Raw genomic sequence first — 21,533 nt, forward strand, 5'->3', positions numbered from 1 at the left:
ACCAGAGAAATCTCACAGGTAAGCTGAGAAAGACACCTAAGAAAAAAGTGGGTGACCACTTTTTTGCTAAATACTCTTTTCACTGAATTAATTTATTTCTTTAAGGCCCATTAGAGGAAAAAGAAGAGAAATAACTATTTATGATTGAGTATTCAACTGAGCTTTCAGTCCTCCAGCATGAATACCAGTACACAATTCTTTTCCATGGCAGACACATTTTTTGCCTGTAATTCTTAGTATCTGAAGTTTACAGAGAGACTAATTTTGAGAACTTTGTGGCCTTATTCTGCTGAACACAATACAGCCATACAGAGGCTCTCACTCCAAAATTTCAAAACAGCCAGTTTTCATTCACACTTGGCTTGAAAAAAGATCTACTTACATGCAAGAAATAATGATAGAAACTAAACTGCAAAACATACAGTTATCATGGAATTCAATGAGCGATTCATTATTCCTCTCTCAGCCTGTCCAGAGACTTTCACCTCATCTTGGTAAGTCTGAAGAAGTACGATCCTGCTTCACAGAATGTATTCATTAAGGAAAACTCGCCAGGTTGCTTAAACAGACTGGGGAGATTCACCTCTATACCGCTTCTGAGATGTTTGTGAAAGAGCTTTTAGTGTTTATATTGGAAAGATACTACGAGGAAATCTCTATATATACTTTAAGTAATTCAGTGAAGAGACTTTTCCTGAGACATGAAAACTAACAAGAGAGAAAAAAAAAGGCAAAAAGACGCATAAAGAATTAGATCCAAGAGATTCCAGAAGAACAGTCGCCTTCACGTGCAAAGATTGACACTGAGGAACAAGGCAAACATATGTCCACAGACACATCAACATAAAGTGCCGAAAGCCTAGAGAAGAATAGAAGGGGAGAAGATAAACTACAAAAATAACCATATTCTACCTTCACAATATGGAAAAGATGGATAAAATCCAGTAGCATATGCCTGCTAGAGCAGCAGATTCTCATTTAAGAGAACTTATGTTTTCTCGCTGCCGTCTTTTAGTGCTTCCATATGTTTCAAAAAAACCTTGTGAAGTGTAAGGCACTTGGGCCAATCTCAGAAATAACATGTCTTCAGCCAGAGGGCTTTACCAATTGAGAAGTTAGAAAAAGATTTTAAAACAGGCTGGAGATGGAACCTGTGGTTGTACTGAACTGGTAAACTATAGCTAAATAAAGTATATCTAAGTATGCTAAATAAGCAAGTGAGCTTACTCCTTTTTTCTTCACGATGTGACTTATTTTGCCTCAAAACGGGATCAATTCTCCTTGCTAGCTCCTAATCAGGAATTTTGCACAGCTGTAAAAGAGGTAATGCTTAAGCACATCACAAATTAACTATGAAAAAACCATAACTGTTTTCTTCTCCTCTTCTACCTTTCTCATCTCAGGGGATTCAGAGAATCTTGATTTCAGAAACAAAGAACCATCTATAGTTTTTGACATCTGCCTGCAAAATTGTGATTTCAATACATTTCAAAACATAATCAATAGGATATATTGAAATGTAATTTCAAAATATCCTAACACTTCAAAGTTTTAAAACTTCAGTTCTTAGGAATTTAGGCAACACTTTCCTTAGACAAAATACATTGCCTATGAAGCTTATGGAGATACTAAAAACACAACTACTTGGCAGTATAATGCTTGACATTTCAAAGTTGAGGAAGCAGCCACTACTGGAGACAAAGAGGCCAATTCAATATAATACTGGATGCATTTTTGAAATTCAAATTATTAAGAAGGTAAGATCCATTTAAGATCCCAATATAGACACTAAAATAATATTTCTATAATGAAATACAAAGATCGCCAATTTTAATGCCAATTTTAAATATAAAATTTTTACACTTGCTTATCATAAAGTGTATGATAAGCAAGTGTAAAATTACACTTTCAATTCATAAACTCTTTGTTAGAAGAAATATCTTATGGTGCTGTTTTTCCTTGCTTTTCCCCCCCACCTTATTTTTTATTCTTTATTTTCTGAAATAAATGTGTAAATATTACAGTCTATATTAATCCCCTCTTCCAAAATATTACAAGTAGTTGGAGCACATAAAGACAATACTACATATTCAACACTGAAATGGTAGGAAACAATATAAGTAGGATACACATTATAAAAACCTAAAAGGAAGTTGTGTCAGAAAAACAGGAAAAAGAGGTCACTTCAGCAAGTATCCATACTGATTGGATAATATTAGAAAATACAAAAATAACATTATTGGCAAAATCAGGATTTCAAATTTCAAGCTGACCCTGGAATTTTGGGCCTAAGCACAGAGATTGAGCCACACATCCTTTAGTTACACAGGTTTTTCTTTTCTTAGATTAAAAACTTTTGGTCTTTTGTGCAAGAGTTGAAAATTTCAGGTATAAACCTCTGTACCATTTTGCTTTTAATGTTGACATTTGTCATCAACTCAATTTTTCTATTGAATTAGGTTTTCCTTTAGTGATACTCTGGAATTAAGCCTGCCCATGAGGAGTTCCCTGCAAAAGTTTTATATTTACAATGGCTTACAGTCTGTAGAAACAATTGCATCCAAGCACAGTAACAATTTATTTTTCATTTTGTGTATCTATATGTAAAACATGTAAAAATCTAAATGCATCAAATGTGCAATACAAATATATCAGTTAGGTCAGACACTGGCCAAAAGCAAGTATTTGTGAATGAAAATTTAAACCCCTGAATTGCAGAGAATTACCAAAAGTGCTACTAGAACATTCCATCATGAAAATACACCAACAAAGCCTGCAGAAGACATAGCTTTCTTCATTTCAGTGTTAAAAACATTATACAAAATGCCATGTGAGTTCGATACAAATATGCTGAAAAGAAAGATTAATATGGCCATCTAGAGGAGAAAAGAATGCTGTGAAAACATACAACACAATTTTTCTGCCTTCAGAATATGATGCTTTTAGAGGCATGCAGCCAGAAAAAAGATGTAATAAACTAATTACAGAAATGATAACAAGCAAACCTTAAAACAATACAGTCAGACATTTTGGTGGTCTGAATGATGCAAACATATTAATATTAAACACGTTTTTAGCAAGACAAGAAAAACAAACAGGGTGTATTAATAAAAACAAGACAATGTTCTTGGCTCTTTGGTAAATTTTGTGTATGCAGAGTTAAGTACACACATATCTAAACAAATGAATTTAAAAAGGCAGAAGTTCAGAGTAAACAGTTACCAGTAAAACTGTTTATTGACTCCTTTAAAAACACACAGCTCACTACTGTGAAATAGAACATGTGAGAGAGATTAGCTACTGAAGAGTAAATTCAGCAGAGAAATCCCAAATTTTCTGAAAACTAAGTATAATTTTCATTACTTTGATGGAATTCATAGAGTCATGGAATGGTTTGTGTTGGAAGGGGCCTAACAGACTACCTCATTCCAACCTCTCTGCCCTGGACAGGGACACCTTCCACTAGACCAAGCTGCTCAGAAATCCATCCAGTTTGGCTGCACACTGCTAGACGTGCAGCATCCACAGCTTCTCTGGGCAATCTGTTCCAGTGCCTTGCTACCCTCACAGAAGAGAATTTTTTCCTAATATCTAATCTAAATCTACTCTCTTTCAGCAGATCTTGCAGATCTCCTTAAAACCACTCCCCCTTGTCCTTATTCTTAATGATCAGGGGCTGCTTTACTGGCAACAAGCAGGAGGAAAACAGAGGTGAGACAAAAATTCATTCTGTCCTCTCATCACTTCACTTTAACACTATCAAGTGTTATTTGCTCAACATATGGACTGATCAGTGCCTTACAATGGAAGCACAGCCAAAATGTTAAAGACTTAGAAGTAGAAATGATAAAGCACATATGAGAAAAAAGAAGCACATAAAATCAAATGCACTGACAATTTTTTCTCATATTAAACAAAGTACATAGGAGCACAGTGCTTGTTACACTAAAGAGTCAAGAAATGGTTCAATCACCTGTCTTTACACTTCTTATAAAAGTAATTCAATACCCATAAAAGCCAAGTATTTAACAAAAAACTAAAAAATCAGCATTCCTATGGCACCAAGTCTTCTACAGATTTTTTTTCCAAGTTTAAGGAATAGTAAAGTTTTGCATTTTTAAAAATCACACTGGAACATCTGGAATGCTGATGCTTCCCCCTTGGAATCAGATTTTTAATGTCTTCTGTTAAGTGAACAGCTTCTCTGAACACAAATGAACAGCTTGGTAGTAATAATCTCTCATTTAATTCTGATTGCAGGCCTTCATGAAGTTTTCACCTCTTTTCATCAACGTTCTATGTTGGGCAGCTTTCCCTTCGTAATGATCATCACATAAGGCATACACTGTCTCTCCCTCTACTCTAAAACATTTCTATCATTGTGCAAAGATTCTTTGAAGTAATTTAGGAAGAACATAAAAAGTACTAACACTAATTATTCCCGCATGCCACCTTCAGGTCACTGTGAACTGAAAAATGTTAGGTTGTTAATCTACTACCATGTCCAAAACTTTTTTAATAGTATTGAACATAATTTTGTTGAGAATAATGGATTAATAAAATGAGACAAACTCCTCACTCTAATTTGCAAGCATTTTGCCGAACATACGGTGTAGAATGATTGCAGGCTGTCAAAAAAATAACACTGTTTATTCTCCATTCCTTGTAAAATGTGGGAAGAGAATGCTCCCATAAGTAGCAGCAAAAGCAAAATACTGACATTATTAAAGTTTTTGTGCAAGCAGAAGTATGTGGTTAAAAAAATTTAAGTTTTTAAGTTAGACTGCTTTGATAGCTTTTGTTTTAGAAGTTTTTTTGCTTCCAAACCCTGAATGTTCTTTCATTACAAAAAATTTTGAAATAGCATTTATATCCAGCCTGCTTCCAGGATAGAGAGGGCATTGAAAAGGAATAGCACCTGGTGACAGATATATTTAGCAATAGAAGAATAACAAAAAATGAGGAGGAGGTAGCAACTGTAACTTTCTGGATGCAATATTTGGACTTGCCAAAAAGGTTCTTTTGTCTTAGATTGTAATCCTGATACAGATTTCCAGACTGGAAATTATCACTCCCCAGGATAAAAATCAGTAAATATAAATTCTGATGACTTAAAAGGATGGTAAGGAACACTATCATTAAAAATAAAATAAAATTGGATACAGGTTAGCAGAATGCCTTTGAAGCTTAAATCCTACAGGGCCAAAGTAAAAACTCAGATGAACTCAGGACTTTTCACTGAGAAGATGAACTAGACTGGATAAAAAAATCAGAGCAATTACAAAACAAAAAGAGGAATGTTGTATAACTATGGCTATTTCAACAACTAGCCTCAGTAGTCTGCAGAGAGAGAAATACCTTATTCTAGATATCTGAAAGGAGTCTTCCTGTGTAATTCTTTTATAATTCATATCTGGTATTATGTGCTAATCAATTTTCCATCTCCTGTTAATATACATCATCATTCTTTCCCAACAGTGACAGAAGCCATAAAAAAGCCTTTCATCTTCCCACCACCAACACTGTTGAGAGATCTCAGTAGATATCAAAACCAAACATACTTTTACTATCCCTATTCCTTCTCCATCACAGTGTTCAAGGATCAGTTTTTACCACCTGACCTCACCTCTGCAACTCCTTCACTATTTGCTGGAACTCAGACTACCTGCCTTCCTACAATTTAAAGAAAAGAAATGAATTTTCTGATGATCAAAAGAGAATCTTTTTACTCTGCAACTTACTTGAAATATGGCTTTTATGTCCTTCAAATCTTAGCTTGGAATCAGGAATGACCACATACTAATTTCAAATTTTGACAGCAAACAGACTTTTATATAATTTAATTATATCAAATTGTAGAAATTGTAAATTTTTTCAAGCCCTTCTGGACTGTATAGAACATTTAAGGTGAAATATCTTGTAATTATATATATCCACTTTTTATTAGAAAACAGCAAACACCAAAAACCTTTTGCATTTTAATATACTAAGAGAAGACCAAAAATACCTTACTATAATACAGTTCCTGTATCAGATCATGACTTTTACCTAACTCCAAGAAAAGTTCACTTTTCATGCTTGAAATGGGCTATGGGCACAGCTCTCACAGAACTATTTTCAAATACAAAAAGCATATTGACAGAATATTGACAGCAGAATTCTCAGACTCTACATCAAACTGTCACCCCAACTTAAAATCAAGAAATATATAGCATGTAAGAAAACATCCACTGTTTAAATCCAACTTTTACCTTTATGGAAAAATACATTAATCTAATCTTTCTAGTAATTTCTTTGTATCCTTTCAAGAGAAGAAAATATACAGAACATTCCAGCAATGCACACTGCAATGACCATATGCACTGTAACCAATGACTAATTCCACTTACTTTGCTGTTAGAACAGCTTATCAATACAGAAATAACATCTTCTTTGTATTTATAATACCACAAATTCAACAAGAATTGCCATGTTTCCTTCCTAAATCAAAACAGCCTAAATTGCCTCCAAAAAATGAAATGAATAATGATAAAATTAAATGAAACTTAATATAACAAGATATTGTATCATTTGTAGTATCTCTGGAAGAATGTATACAAGTGTGTGCTTTATTTTATTTTTTTTGAGCATGCACTAATAGAAGAGGTGTCTGGATATTTCTTGCAGACGTTGACTATTTGCTAGCCAAGCTGCTCTCATCTTGGACTTACTTATCCAGAACACAATTCTGAAATTTGGAATAAAAGGAAGGCTTTTAAATAGCTCTTACCTTCATCTATTGAGGCTTCACTACTGTATCCATCATATTCTGCAGACAGGGGACTATATTTTTGTCTGGTTTCCCATATATAGTTTTTTTGCTGTCTGCCATCCACCACTGGCAGCCTGGAACTCTGGGTTCTAGACAAGGCCTCATGATATTTACCCAGCGCTTCATCTTCACTCTCAGATGATGAACCATGCTGGTCTTTACTCATATAAGAATTGTCTGTTTGAATAAAATAAAGCAAATCGACTACAGCTCAAAATAGAATACAAGAAAATAACCATAAGAGGTTATCATTGAAGATATTTAAGCCATTTCAATTAAAATTTCTGTAATATTTTAAAAATACCTTGTAATTACAAGCATTGTGATTTTGTAATTGCTGAGAGCTGTTCACATTTTCTAGAAGACCTGAAAGATCATTAAGCCCCAAAAAACACACTAATACTTATTCAACAGAAAACAGATCCATTCATGTAAGGCGGCACATAGACATTCTTGAAACCCTTCATTAAGCAGGAAAATGCTTAAAATAATTTATGTCAAGGAAATCCAACACTGCTGCAATATTACATTAGGATACCTTATGTATAAAGCAAGCAGCTCCTGATCCTACATTCCCAACTGATTTTTGCTGTGAGCATGTAGCATAGCATAGAAACGAAACTGATTTACAAAAAAGAAGCCTACAACAAAATCATCTTTAGGATAGTTATGCCAGTAGTGCTTAAAACTCACAATAACAAATGGGAAAATGCTAGTGAAAGATGTTTGCATGCACAATTTTATTTAACTTACAATAAACAGCTCCTTGTTCAATAACTGAAATTAATGCAGATTTTTACTGCAGACATCTGGCAACAGCAAAAATTACATGGGAAAATAAAAATCTATCTAGTTAATTCTTTTATAGCAGTTCTGCAGTGCCTACTCCTGTGGCCAACGTTTTCCAACTCCATCTCAAGCATGACTTCCTCCCACAAATCAAAGATTAGCTGTATTTTTATTTCTGTAAAGGGAAGATTTCCTCCTCCCTTCTTCCAAAGTTCAACTGGATTCTACCCACATTAAACATGCCTTGCAGAGTTCTGTAGATCTCAGACTGTAACAGGCATTAAGAGTTCATGTAAACTCAGAAGTCTGCATTACCTCCACTCTGAGAGCAAACCCATGGTGTATGATTTGCCAGTGCATTTCTATTATCAGCAGAGCTTTGAGGTGCCCATAATGCTGTTTCTCAGCTCCTGAATCTGAGGGAATGTTGTCTAACATGCTATCCAGCCACACTGAACTGCTTCTCCCCTCCCTGCTTTTACACCCTCAGCTCCAGATCTGTGTTTCCACTCCCACTAGTGTCTGCCTTCATGCCCAGTCAGTCTCACTCCTCTAGGTGAATGTTCCTGCTAAGAGAGAGATTCAGCTTATTCAAAAGTCAGACAGTAAAAAGTTAATTAACTCAATGCATGTCAGCCACCTAGATCTCTTTTACAATCAAGTGTTTGCCTCTTAGTACTATAGAGGTCCGCCCTTCCTACTTTTAGGAACCATTTCCCATAGAGGTCTTTTTCTCCCTGGTACTCATACAGAAAAACCTCTGCTGCAAGTTTAGGTAAGAAATCTTTTAGAAAGCTACACTTATACAAGTAGAATCCTATGCCAAGTTCCTGTCTCCCAGCCCCACACTCCAAGTTCTTGCTCCAAGCACCCACATTTGGTTTCTTATGGTGATTTCCTCTATTCTCTATGGCTGTTCAATCCCAATGTCTTTACTTGCATCTAACCAACTACTCATGTAACCTTGGTCTTTCACCTTTAGTCTCTCCACCTTCATATGAAGTTATCAGTTCTCTCCATAGCTGTCACCCTTCCTAGTTTAAATCCCAATCTACCATGTGCATCAGCTCCTGTCTGTTCAGGAAGTTTCTGTCCTCACATCGAATATGTTTATTCTCAATTCTTCTGTTCAAACTCCCAGAGTCCATCAGTAACCATAAGCATCAAAGGCAGGGTAAGATCTGCTCTGCTCTTCAATCTCTACAGTGAAGCATATGAGTGCAAATGGGATGGTCAGTGAATTTAACAAGCAAAGTATAAGAAGTGTTTACCATGTCTTTTCAAAAAGCAAACTTTCCAAAAATTTACAGCTTTGTCAAACTCAGGTGTTTTTTCATAGAAGAACATGGGCATCTCTGACATGGGAGAAGTGCTCTCCCACATCTCAAGCACATATTCCAACACACAAAGGTGCCACAGCATCTTTGTAAACCTGAGGTGAAATCTACTTTTTTTTTTTTTTTGCACAAATACCCAGCATGTTTTTTTCCCATGACCTATTTTTTGGAAATAGTTAAAGACTTTAAACTATAACTTAGGAAAAAACAGAAACATTAGGATCTCAGACAGAAAGAATGCCTAATTTCCTCAAAATTCTTTCAAATTTGGCACATAATTTAGGAAATTCATAATAAGATCTTGCAACAGAAATTGTTAGAAAGCCTTATCTGGATGTGGGGCTACCAGCTCTACACACAATACTTATTTTACTAAATATAGGAAAAATGGTGCCTTAAAAGACTTCTAAGGAGAAACTAGATCTTTCAGCTCTAGACTATTAATTCAAGTATAGCAGATATGGTTCTTCCCATTTATGGATGGCTATAAAGCAAGTTCAATTTCATTTACTGAAAATATCACACCAAGCAGGATATATTCTGGCTAACACATTCACTGCAAGAGGCTGCCCAGAAAAAGGAATCTCAAAGTGTTTTGCTATAACACAAAGTAAAATTTTGTATTTCATATAGCCCTTCAGGGGTTGAAACCTGCCCCATTGAAACTTCTAAAGATTCCCACAACTAGGATTAAAGCAGAGCATACCAGGCCTAAAATACAGCGCCAGACATCAGTATTAGGTGCCTCCTTTAACATTACAGGAAATGCATTCACAAATAGGAAATCAGGTTCATTAATCAGCCTGCATAAAGAATGGAATAGTATAAAACATGGCAGCAACATGTTTGAAAGAAGAGTTGAAAGTTATGTCTCTAACAATACACTGATTTTTGTAAGCATCCAGAAGTTCTCAGTGATAGCAGGTTTTTATTTTTTTTCCAGGTCCTATCATAAAAGAATGAGAATATACCAGTATACCAGTATTAGAAGTCATGAAGAAAGACCTCTTCAGAGGACTTAAAAACCTCCTCCAAGTTTAAACATAAGCTATCCATGCAAATACTTTTTTTTTTTAATTACAAAGCAGATCAGTTTCAGTTTCTTAGAAAAAAAGTACCTTCCTGTACATCAAGAAAAAAAAAAATCTCACTGTTTAATGCCTTTGCTTGCCACTTCTCATTTGATTTTTATACCTTATTTGGAAACTTGGCTAAGAGAATTTATGTTCTTAGCAAAACCTTTCCTTTATTTGGCTGACACAGGTCATGAGCAATTATTAACCTATTGAAAGCTATTAATTTGCTTATTATGGACCCTAAATGCCACTTTTGAGAGAATATACTTTAAAAATCTATTATTACGTAAAGAAATAGATAAGATCACAGTTTATCATACAAACATGGAAAACACTCCTAATTCAAACTAAAAAAAACCAAAACAAACAAAACCAAACCAAAACTCAACAAAGCAGATAACCGAAATTTTCTGATAATGAAAACACACACAACTGAAGGAAAAAAATGGGTTTCTATTAGGAAATCATTCATTTCTTTACAGAATCAGCACCTCTGGAAAAGCATATGTTGCTTTCTAAAACTTTACTATGCAGCCTGCAAAAGTATGTAAAATTGCAAGTTTTTACTTCTTCCTTACAAACTGCTATTGCAATTCCCTTATCACACTAAGATTGAATGTTGAAGACGGCACAAAAAGTATCCATAACAACAACACACAGGTTTTCTTTTAAGACTACAACTTTAAGACAAGCCTCATTCACTTCTTTCTATACTTCAAATCATTTAATTGCCATTTCTTATTGAGTTTCTCATTTCTCATTGTGTCTTGAAATCATTATCTTACGTATCCCAGAAATACTCTGAAGATCTACTGTACTGTAAATGCAAAAGAAGTTATTCCTTTTACTGTCATAGCACATTTTATGCAATGCTTTTAAAAGAAACAAAATAAAAGTAACTTTCACAGAACAAGTATTAACTTCCAGTATTAATTAATTCATGGTTTTCAGCAGAAACCACACAAGGCAGAGAAGGCAAGAAAAACTGTATAAAGAAAGAGTAAAGTTAGAACATAGAAAAGGCATTTATTAATCAGTTCCTTTAAGTAATACTGTGGAAAGTAGCTAACTTCCAAGAAATATCAACATAATTAGAAAATGAAGCACTGAAACAAACCTGGCCCTTTCACGACAGGAAACACTATTATTAAATGTGTAAATTAGGTGAAAAAAGCAGGAAATATCATAAGTTTCAGGAAAGGATGAAGATTGCAGTTTGCTGACAGACTCCTCACCTTTTCCTGCTGTCTTCTTATTACATAGCTCTCTTTCTAATTTCTTTGAGTTTTTCCTTTTGCCCTCATTTGCAATTGTAGTTGACACATTGCCTTCATCCTTTGAGACAGGTTTTCTTTTTCTGTCAAAGAAGGCTTCAGATTTCTTTTCTTTGATTTCATTAAGGTAACTGGGATGGTCATTGTGCATCTTCTTCAAGCTGGAATCTGATAATTTCTCCTTCTGTACTTCAACAAGCTTTGTTTCTAAATCTTGGGGAACATTCATACTGTGCACTTTATCAGAATCTTTAAAATCAGCTCCAGGCGACTGTTGTTTGATTTTTTTATGCCCACGATTCTTAGAATTATCTGATACCACATATAAACAATTATCTTGCTCCTCAATAGATTGCTCCACTGTAAGTTTTCTACTTTTCAGGTTACTATCCTTCAAGAACTTATCATTTACAAAACATTCATTTCCCTCTACTACTTCCCTTTTAAAAGGTCCTCCTACAGTCTTCAAATCCTGAGGTTCTTCTGTATCACTGAGAGGATTACTATGATCTGTGCCTCTTAACTGGCACTGGTTTTTGTTCAAGACATGGTCAGATACTCCAACTTGACTTGTACCTTTCTTTACAAAATCTGACGAATTAGAATTATGCATCTCTTTATGTTCTGCAGCACCTCTCTTTGTTTTCATATTAATTTCCTGAGAATGAGCTAATGAGGGTGTGTGTTCCTCTCTGCTTTCCACAGGTTTCTCACTCTGCACTCTGGAGCTCTCATCTTCTGCCCGCAGGCCACTGATCATGCTGGTTACTTGCTCTGTCACCGAGTCAGCTACAGAGTAGCCAACCTCACCAACAACACTGGCCAGGTCATCCACAGCACTGCTGAGTGTGTCCACCAGGGAAGACACTGAGGGAAGGCTCAGATTTTGCTGAAGGTTTCTAAAAAACGCCATTTGTCCAGCCTATTCAGCAACAGCCCTTAATATTGACAGGTCCTCTGTTTCACAAACTGATCACCTCTGTTTCTTCAATTTCATAGCTATTTGCCTTTTCTATTTCAAAAATAAATATATTTACCAGGGGAAGTTGCAGCTTTTCTCTTTTCATTCAATAATCATTGCAAATAATAAGAAAACAGCTAAATAAATATCTTGAAGCCACAATCAACCAGCAAAACCATAGTCTTTCATCAACTGCAGCATCAACTAGCCATAATAAAATTCATTATTTCCAAAAACAAGACAAATGTGCGAGGTTTATTTATTCTAACCTGTGAAGAAGAAGTTGTGAGACATTTAAATTTTCAGCAGTGTCACACTAAGACAGGCTTTTAACACAACACAACACACATCGTAGAGACTTCTTCACCCCAAAATATCTACTGTTTTTTACATAAGGTAAGATACTTTGGAATATCAAGACTTGTTTTGTAGCAAAAAAGAAAGTTAATATGACAGACAATTTCTGGGAAGAACATTTTTTGTTTTGCTTCCTAGAAAATTGAAAATAAAAATTTAGCTCCATCTTTTAGAGAGGTAGAGGGGAAGAAGTCCTCTTCAATTTCACATTCTGTTTTCTGGTGCCTGGCTCTTTCTCTCTAGTCAACTAACAAAGCCTGTTCAATTTTCACAGTACAAAAGTAGAAAGAGGTTGTTTTACCAACCCTCAGTATCTTTTTCAAGGTCTAATTTCTTTCATTACACATGATCCTAAAGACCTTGTTGTATTAAAAAATATTCAATAATGTTTTAGTCAGATATAAGATATCACTAAAATTATTCTTTAAAATTACTTTCTGGGTGAATAAAATCAAGACCTTCTCCAAAAGTATGGCAAAGGATTTTAAGAGGCTGAGTGAAAATCCAATAATCCCATTCAAAAATTTACCTGAAAAGATTTAATTATACAAAATTATGGAATGTTTAAAATAAGTTCAAGAGTATTCTCGGAGTGTAAGAGAAGTATCTACCCATAAGTAAAAGCAAACTCTTTGGTTATATAGCTGTTGAATTTCTGGGGCTTGTGGATACAAAGGTTTGCTCCTTTCAAGTACTGCAGTCATAGGAAAAGCCAAGGTTGTTGTGTTGCTACATACTTGTAAAAACATGCACTCTTATAAAGTTTAGTACACTGTATATCAGATACTTACAAAGTTTATCTTGTGAATTCTTTCTTGTAGTGTATCCTGAATCGAGATCTGGGAAACCACTAACATTTTCAATACACATCTTCTTATTAATGTATAGGAAAAGTAGCAGCATAAGAATAATGAACACCCCGACTGCAGACAGGAATCCAATTGCTTCTGGAGATACTAAAAGAAACAGAAAGAAATAAATTTTTAAAAACTTTGTAAAGGTTTGCAAAGTTTCATATTACCAGAATTGATCATTAATAAATTCCTCAAAAGATGCAAATATATATGCCAGACATAATTAAAATACCATCATTTAAATCTGAGTTAATGCTTAATCATTTTTTCAAAGAACAGAAAGCATGTGGTCCTAATCTGAGGGACTGATGTTGTAAGCAAGAGGTTCAGATGGAGGTCTGGACAGTCTCTGCAGAAGAACAGGGAGATTATCAGAAGCTGCCAAAACCAATGATTTCTAATGAAACACCTGAGACAGCACTGGAAAGGAGCTAAGAGCTCCCCATCTCCTGGAGGTTTGGCTGCCTCTGCTCTAGGCCAGCTTTGAGAAAATGCTGTTGAGGAGGGACTAAGCCTTTGCCCTGTCCACCTTGTCATGTTCAGCACCTGGCTCCTCTTTCCTCAGGGACCAGCTGGCCCACCCAGCCCTCTGGCAAGCAGGATACTTAATGAGCAAAAAACAGAGTGAGAAAAACCATGTATGGACACTTGCATATGAACCAAAAAAGAGCTAGTAGAAAGTGAAATAGAGATAAAGCAGGTGGGGAAAAAAGAGGCCAAAGCAGACTGACATGCCTTAGAGAATATGTAAAATAAAGAATATGTAATTGCTATTAAGCAGATGACTGCAAGGCAGTATTGGGGATCTGTGAAAGGTGTAGAATCTTTGACATCCACCAGCACCTAACAACAACAATTACACCATTTAAGACTAAGATTGTCAAGGAGCAGGTTTTAGAAATATGAAATCTGCAAATGGATGTGGCAACTTGAAGCAATGGGAAGAGTATTTAAATGGCAGCTTGTTTATTTGAAAGGAGAGCGGGCAGGGAAAGGGATATAGAAGAGCATCAAAACCAAGAATCTAGAAATGTGAGAAATAAGTAACAACTTATAAATGTAGTTCAAGACCAAGAGAAGGCAGATCTTTTGAAAGGAGTGCAGATGCCCACAGACTATAATGAAGCTGAGCTGCTTCATTAATAAAGGCTGCCAGGATCTCACAGGGAAGGCCCTTAGGAAACCCAGAGGACTCTCCACAAGCTCTATATTCAAAAAACTTGAAGCAAGAAGCTAAAATAGTGACAGAATTGCATATTTATTATGAAGTAGGGCGGGAGGTTAAAGTGAAGGGTTATAAAACTGCAACTCAATAGTATTTGGATGCAATTTATAGGCAAAAATGTAATAGAACCCAGTAACTACACGAAATTAACAACCATGTAAAGCATTACAGAACTGTGATTTCTAGTGATACATAACAGATTAATTAATCTGTTAACTGGTTTATTATTAGTGTACTGATAATTAAGAAACATTATGTCTCAAACCTGCATTCTAAACAGGAAGAGTAACACCAGAGCTGAACATAACTGCATTAATCTGGAAGAAAACTGGGATTTCACATATCACTTTTCTTCCTCCTGACTTTACAAGACTGCACTCAACTTTAAAATTCCATTCTTGGAGGTTGATTTTTTTTTTTCTATTTAATAAAGATTTATGAAGCTTTATCAGATTTACAAATTCTGTATGCCAAGATCTTGGCACTTCACTTTAGGACTATAATGCTGCATGGTAACATCTTTCACTATTTAAAAAGGAGTGGAATTAAAGAACAGTTGGCAACAGACTCAGCATTCAGCAATGCAATACAAAAGGACAAGACGCAGGAGTCCGAAATAACTGCAAGAGTTCCAATTGGAGATGAGGCGGGAAAAATCCAGAATGAGAGGAGTTTATCACTGGAACAGATTGCCTAGATCAGTTATAGAATCCAACTTCAATGTTATTCCTGCTTTGAGCAGAGGACTGAACTGTAAATTACTTTCCCAGGAGCCTTCCAAATGAAATCATTCTCTGATTCGACATATGCCCTTTGTAAATCTGGGCTCATGCATCTCTGTTAAAGTACTGACTGAGAAACACATGCAGTTCCACAACCTCCTCAGTTCATTTTGCAGGATGACAGGGAACATTTGTGTCTGTGGTGCTGTTCTTCAGTTATTATACAGGTGTCTTTTAAATCTGACAAAGAAAGAAAGATCCAAAGAAATGTGCCTTCCACCATGAAAAACAAATTGGACAGATTTGCACTTCTGTTTTGAGCTGGACATCCGACCTATTTAAAACTGGCAATTATTTTTGCTTCACTTCTTACCTCTGACCAGAAGAGATCATGTAACATTTTGCCTAAACCACCCTGAAAATTTTCCCATGAAAAGGAACTTGCCAACAACTTCAAATGAGACATCCTGCTGCATCAAGAGGGGTAACAAGGTGAGAAAAGTGGATTTCTATCCTGGAACAGAGGGGAAAGTCAGATAATTTTTTTAAATTAATATTTTAATTATCATTAACTTTGGCATGTGTCAGGCATTCATTTACTGTTTGTCAGGTGCCTATTTATCATTTTTCATGGAATCTTTCCACACATGGGAATACTCTGAGTTTTGACAAAAGCCTCAGTTCATATATATTAATTTTTTACCTCAAAGCTTAACAGATGAAATCTCCCCCAAGTTCTGCTGGCAGTAGGCATGCTCCCACCCCTTCCAAGACTGCATATGGATAAGTGAGAATATCTGAGGCTATCAAAACAACAGCCAGTTTTCTCTGAATTATTGATCCTGACCCAAATGAAACCAGGGACTGGGCCCAGAACAGAAAACCTTCATTTTCAGTAAGTTCCAGCTACAACATCTATCAAACACAGAGGCAGTAGCAGAAAAGGCAGCAAGAGGGGACTGCAATTCACCAGAACACAGGGACTAGCAGAAGTGAAAGAGCAGTAGAAGGTGGCACAGGTTAATGATGTTCAGGGAGGAAATCAGTGTGAGATACGAAGAAGGTGCGATGCCAATTTGGGGTACAGGGAAAAAGTCAGAAAGCGAAGAGAAGGCAAAAAAGAAGACAGATCAGAAGGCAAAGATCATGGGACCTTTGAATGAACTATGAGAATGATTGCTTTATTATTGGAGCAGGCTGTCCTAATCAACTTCACCTGAATTCAGTGTCCACACCGCTTTGAGCAGGAGATTTAACTGAATTCCAGTCATGGAATGATTCTCAACAAAGGGCAGTGACAGTCTCCTTTAAATAGGATATATTAACTGTACAGCATCTTCAGGGAAAAACACTCTCACATATGTCACATCTGATCTTTTCAAGCTGTAGGTTCAAATTGCATTTTTAAAATTTTTACTTATGCTTACGTTGTTCAGCAATCATCTGCCTTGATCCATGAAAATATGTGTTTAAGGAAGTTAAGCACAACCTAAAAGGAACTGAAAGCTGAATACCTTGGGGTTTTTTTCTCCAGTACTTGCTGGATACTAAGTAGTTAAAAAAGGCGCTGTCTGAAAGCCTTATAGTTCTCTATGGAAACACAGTATCTGATGACATTTTTCTGGATGAAAAAAGAAACATTGGCTGATACCTTACAAAAAGAATGAAACTTTAGCTGCAGCAAAACTAATTAATTATTTATGTAATTCAGTGTGAACATAGGACTTGAAAATTATATTTCTGTATCAATTTGCACTCATGTAAAGAGTCTCAGAATACTTGTTCACAGATTAGGTAAATTATCAAGCTGAAATCCTGTAAAGTATTTACATTATAAAGCCAGGGGAAAAAAAATGCACTTCAATTTTCCACATGAAATGTGCACAGACTCCCATCCGTGAATTCAGGTTTTATACATCACATTAATCCTTCAGTTAGTTTCTCACAGCTTAAGTATCAAGCAGGTATACTTGGTAGACATAAAAAATTTAAAAGTTTTTACATAAAAACTACATCTATGCCACATTCGCCATCCAAATTATTTTGATTCAAAACATATTCTAATAAATTCTGAGCTGTCTGGGAATTAATTGTACCATGAAAAGCATTTTAAAATCTCTCAGAGGTTTCCAGTGGTTTATACTACTATCAGACATCAGTAGGAAAGCAATATTTTATCAAAGTCATCCTTTAAATTCAAAGGTCCTACTTCTATAAACTTCATCATTATTTTTGGTTCTTAAGAAAAACACCAATGAAATTCTGAATTTATGTTTGAAACTCATTATAATATAAGGCAGTTTTAGATATACTAAGAGAAAAAATGTCTTTCTACAAAGTTACCAAGACTAATTGAATTGCTGGCTATGGAAGAGGCATAGAAAGTCCTAATCATTGCAGAAGTATTACCTTAACATCACTTTAATTCCATTTTGTTGTTATCATCACTATAATCAGAAGTATTAGAACACAGAAACTTACCATCTCTTCATCTTAAATATCAAATTAGCATCTCTGTCTCAAATAATAACTTCTTTGTTATGACATAATGTTTCATTTCAAAAAGTTGTTTCAAACTCTTCAGAAATGACATCTTCAAATATACACTATCAAAACAACAAAATGCCTCAGATATTTTAAAAAGATGAAATGTTTTTTATATGAAATTTAAAATAATTTCATATTTTAGTATGTATCTAGCCCCAAACTTTATTTAATTTGAAGTCAACTACTTTTGGATCTTCCACACTCTACATCATACCACTTACTTAGCTAGTGATGTACAAAGCCACACAGTTATCTTAGTGATGTTTCAATTATTCATTTACAAATGCAATACTATCTCTTCTGTACACAAATAAAGTAACTAGGGGGTATGACCTGAAAAATACCAATTACCTTTAGGATCCTAGCACAAAAACCATTTGAAATCTAATATGTAAGCTTGTTTTTATTTATAACTTGGGTTTTGGGGGTTTTTTTACTACTTGATCTAAGATACTTTAGCCCTTTAAATTCTTTTAAATATACAAGACCGTTGTTTTGTATTTAGTCCTGAAAAAGAATGATTCACTGTTATTCATTTTTTACACCATTACATCTTGACAATCCATGAAAATAATCTGTGCTGTCCAGCTCAAAATATTTTCATCCAAATGCCATTCACTGCTGCTTGTCACTTCTTTCCAACTTTGCCACTAGCACAAGAAATTAACATATTTTTAGAAAGCTGAGCAGGTTACTGAACAAAACAACAAGATTTGTGCCTTGATTGCCTTTTCTCCATGCTTGAATTATTTATCTCCAAACAGGATGTATTTATTTCTCCCAGACAAGTCATAACAGAAAAAAACCCAAACAAATCCCTCTACACCTGAGTCTGCTCACAAGTGGAATACTTTGGTCTGATTACTCAACAGGAGTAGGGACTGTATTTTCATATGTGTCAATTTACATGTAAATTTCTTTTAGTAATTACATAGGGTTGTCTCTTCTTTAAAAGCCAGTAACTGAACTTGACTGCTACCTAAGATTTCATGGTCTTTCTAAACAGCTTTTCTTTAACAATGGAAACTCAATACACAGCGTTTCACAGCAATTTGTGAATTCGTACATAATTACTACCTTTCTGTTTGCTGCAGTAATTGAAGAAGCAACAAGTGAATAGAACCTTTTAAACAAAATGCTACACCTACAGGGGTTTATCCACTGTTGCATTAGAATTCTGACTAAAAACACTAAATTCTTGACTACCTTCACTGTTTCAAAAACATGATCTATATATGGCAGCATCACTATTAAAATACTTTCCCATATAAAAAACAAAAGCAACTGTACCACAAAAATTGACTAGCTGAGGTTGCTGCTAAAAAGCAGCGACAGACAATGAACACTAAACATTTTATTGAACAAGTCAAAAGACAAAATTCCAAACATATATCCTATGATTCCTGTTCTATTCTTTCTTCTATCTCCCGTATAAAACACCGGATTTTGCAATTCCCTTCTAAAAATTTACCTACTTCTTTTATGTTTTGCCAAAACAAACATCAGGGGGCCTTTTAACTCAACTTAAAACACACAATTACATCTCATATATCAATGCTTTTAATTTTTTAGTTACGTTTAGGTAACATTAAAACTAAAGCTTTTCTATATAAAGATGCTGCCCCCTCCAATTCCAAACTGAATTGCCTTTCCTGGTGCAGCACAGACTTCTTACCTTGGCCCACTACTGATGGCTGCATCTCTCAGCCTGCTATGCTAAATACATTTTATTCTGCCAGTCTTCTGATTCTCCTTCCTCCAGGTTGGCTGCTCCTGCATCTCGCACTTTGTTGGACAGCAAGTTCACATGCTCTCCAGTACAAATTACAAGCCCCTGCAACATGAGCTACCTGTACTTCAACACTTCAAGTATCAACATCCAGGACACAACCCTGAGCTACAGCAATTTCAAATGAGCACAAACTTGAAACAACAACTCAATTCAATTTCAAGGCAAAACCGAAAAGAGCGCTGCATTTCCTAAATAAGAAAATTATAAACAATTCTAGCAACGTGAACCTCTCAGAAGTTTTTTAAGACTGACAGAATGAGATGAGGATGAAAGTGGTTCTATTTGGAATAACAATGCCCTTTAAATGGACCTTTCACAGAAATACTGTGGAAGACACAAAATTTGTATTTTCTGAAGTGATACATGATGCCACTTTTGGGTTAATTTCAAAAAGATGTCACATTAAGCAAAAACTAAATGTACTTCTTCACACAAAAAGTCTACTGGAATTAGTGTATCATGAAAGCAACACTGGTCTAACTCCACTGTCTCTCCTATTCCAGTGGAAATTTATCAGAAATAATAACAATGTATTTAACATTCCATTTTTGTCACTTCACCCTGGCTGTGGAATATTATGCATTGCTACAGAAACAAAGCAGAACTTCTTTTTCCCTTTGTTTCCTTAATATCTAATTACAAGGACTAACAAGAAAAACACATTTTTACATCTAGATTCCAGGAATTCTTATACACAGGAAGAAATTCTAGAATGTATTTTAATTAACAAATTCAGTTTATTTGATTTTATTATGATCAATTTAATTACTTGACTAAATAATTACATCAAATAGAATTCATTTAATCATAAAATACTACTCCAGAACCATAGAATACCGTGAGTTGGAAGGAACCCACAAGGATCAAAGCCCAATTCTTATCCCTGCACACACCATCCCAAAGAAGAGCATTGTCCAAATGCTCCTTGAGTTCTGCCAGGCTTGGTGCTGTGACTGCTGACCTGGGGAACTTGAGCCTGTGTCCAATCATCCTCTGGGGGAAGAACTTTGTCCTGATATCCAACCTAAACCTCCCCTGACACAGCTTCAGGTCATTCCCTCACGTCCTGTCACTGGGCACCACAGAGCACAGACCAGTGCCTGCCCCTCCTCTTCCCCTCACAAGAAATTGTAACTGCAGTGAGATCTCCCCTCAGTCTCCTCCAGGCTGAACAGAACAAGGGACCTCAGCCATTTCTAACTCACATTTTATGATAGAACCAGCTTGCTTCATTACATTAACAAATCACATCCATAAGTGCACAAAACTGCTTGTGGCAGCTCTAGTACTGCCTCTACAGATTGTCTTTTCCAGGATTCTTACCCCTTTCTTTTAAAATACTATGCTGAAACTGTCTTTTGCTGATAAATTTAATTACAGGAAAAAGAGGACCCCTGGCTCCAAAATACCACTGATCTAAGTAAGAATTTAGGAAAAATTGAAGCCCTACTCTGAGATGGAGATTTAAACTTTTGACAGAAATCTTTTAATTCCTAAATCCTTATATGCTGAAAAAGTTGTCAGCCTGCCATCCCTGCTGATTTACCAGTCCCTCAATGCCTTTTCTCTCTTACATGGAATTCATCTCTGATTAAATAGTATCTCACAACAGAAATCTCTGAAAAGAAACAGCGAAGGAAGCATCTCATTTGCCACTTGAAATAGACACTGATCATGGAATCATCTTGATTGCCTCCAAATCCCAATAATCTGTTGCAATTACATAGCATATTACATGACTATTATCCACACAGTGGGTAAGAGAACAGCAGTGATTATAATTTTTAA

General features: G+C 35.4%; 1 protein-coding gene across 3 annotated transcripts in view; it reads right to left on the minus strand.

The window, feature by feature from the left end:
- The window catches only part of SYT14 (synaptotagmin 14), an 88,207-nt gene that overhangs the window by 48,640 nt on the left and 18,034 nt on the right, over positions 1-21,533 (minus strand). The window contains exons 1-3 of one of the 3 annotated variants that reach the window (XM_059841115.1): positions 13,397-13,526; positions 11,249-12,517; positions 6,770-6,988 (exon numbers count right to left, since the gene is read on the minus strand). In XM_059841115.1, coding sequence (XP_059697098.1) covers positions 6,770-6,988; positions 11,249-12,200 — 1,171 coding nt within the window. In that variant the 5' untranslated portion in view covers positions 12,201-12,517; positions 13,397-13,526. Of the gene's footprint in view, positions 1-6,769; positions 6,989-11,248; positions 12,518-13,396; positions 13,562-21,533 lie in introns of those variants that run through there. The other 2 variants (XM_059841116.1, XM_059841117.1) reach the window with 2 other exon arrangements.

Source organism: Haemorhous mexicanus, chromosome 3, assembly GCF_027477595.1.
Source record: "Haemorhous mexicanus isolate bHaeMex1 chromosome 3, bHaeMex1.pri, whole genome shotgun sequence".
In the NCBI taxonomy this organism is placed as follows: Eukaryota; Metazoa; Chordata; class Aves; order Passeriformes; family Fringillidae; genus Haemorhous; species Haemorhous mexicanus.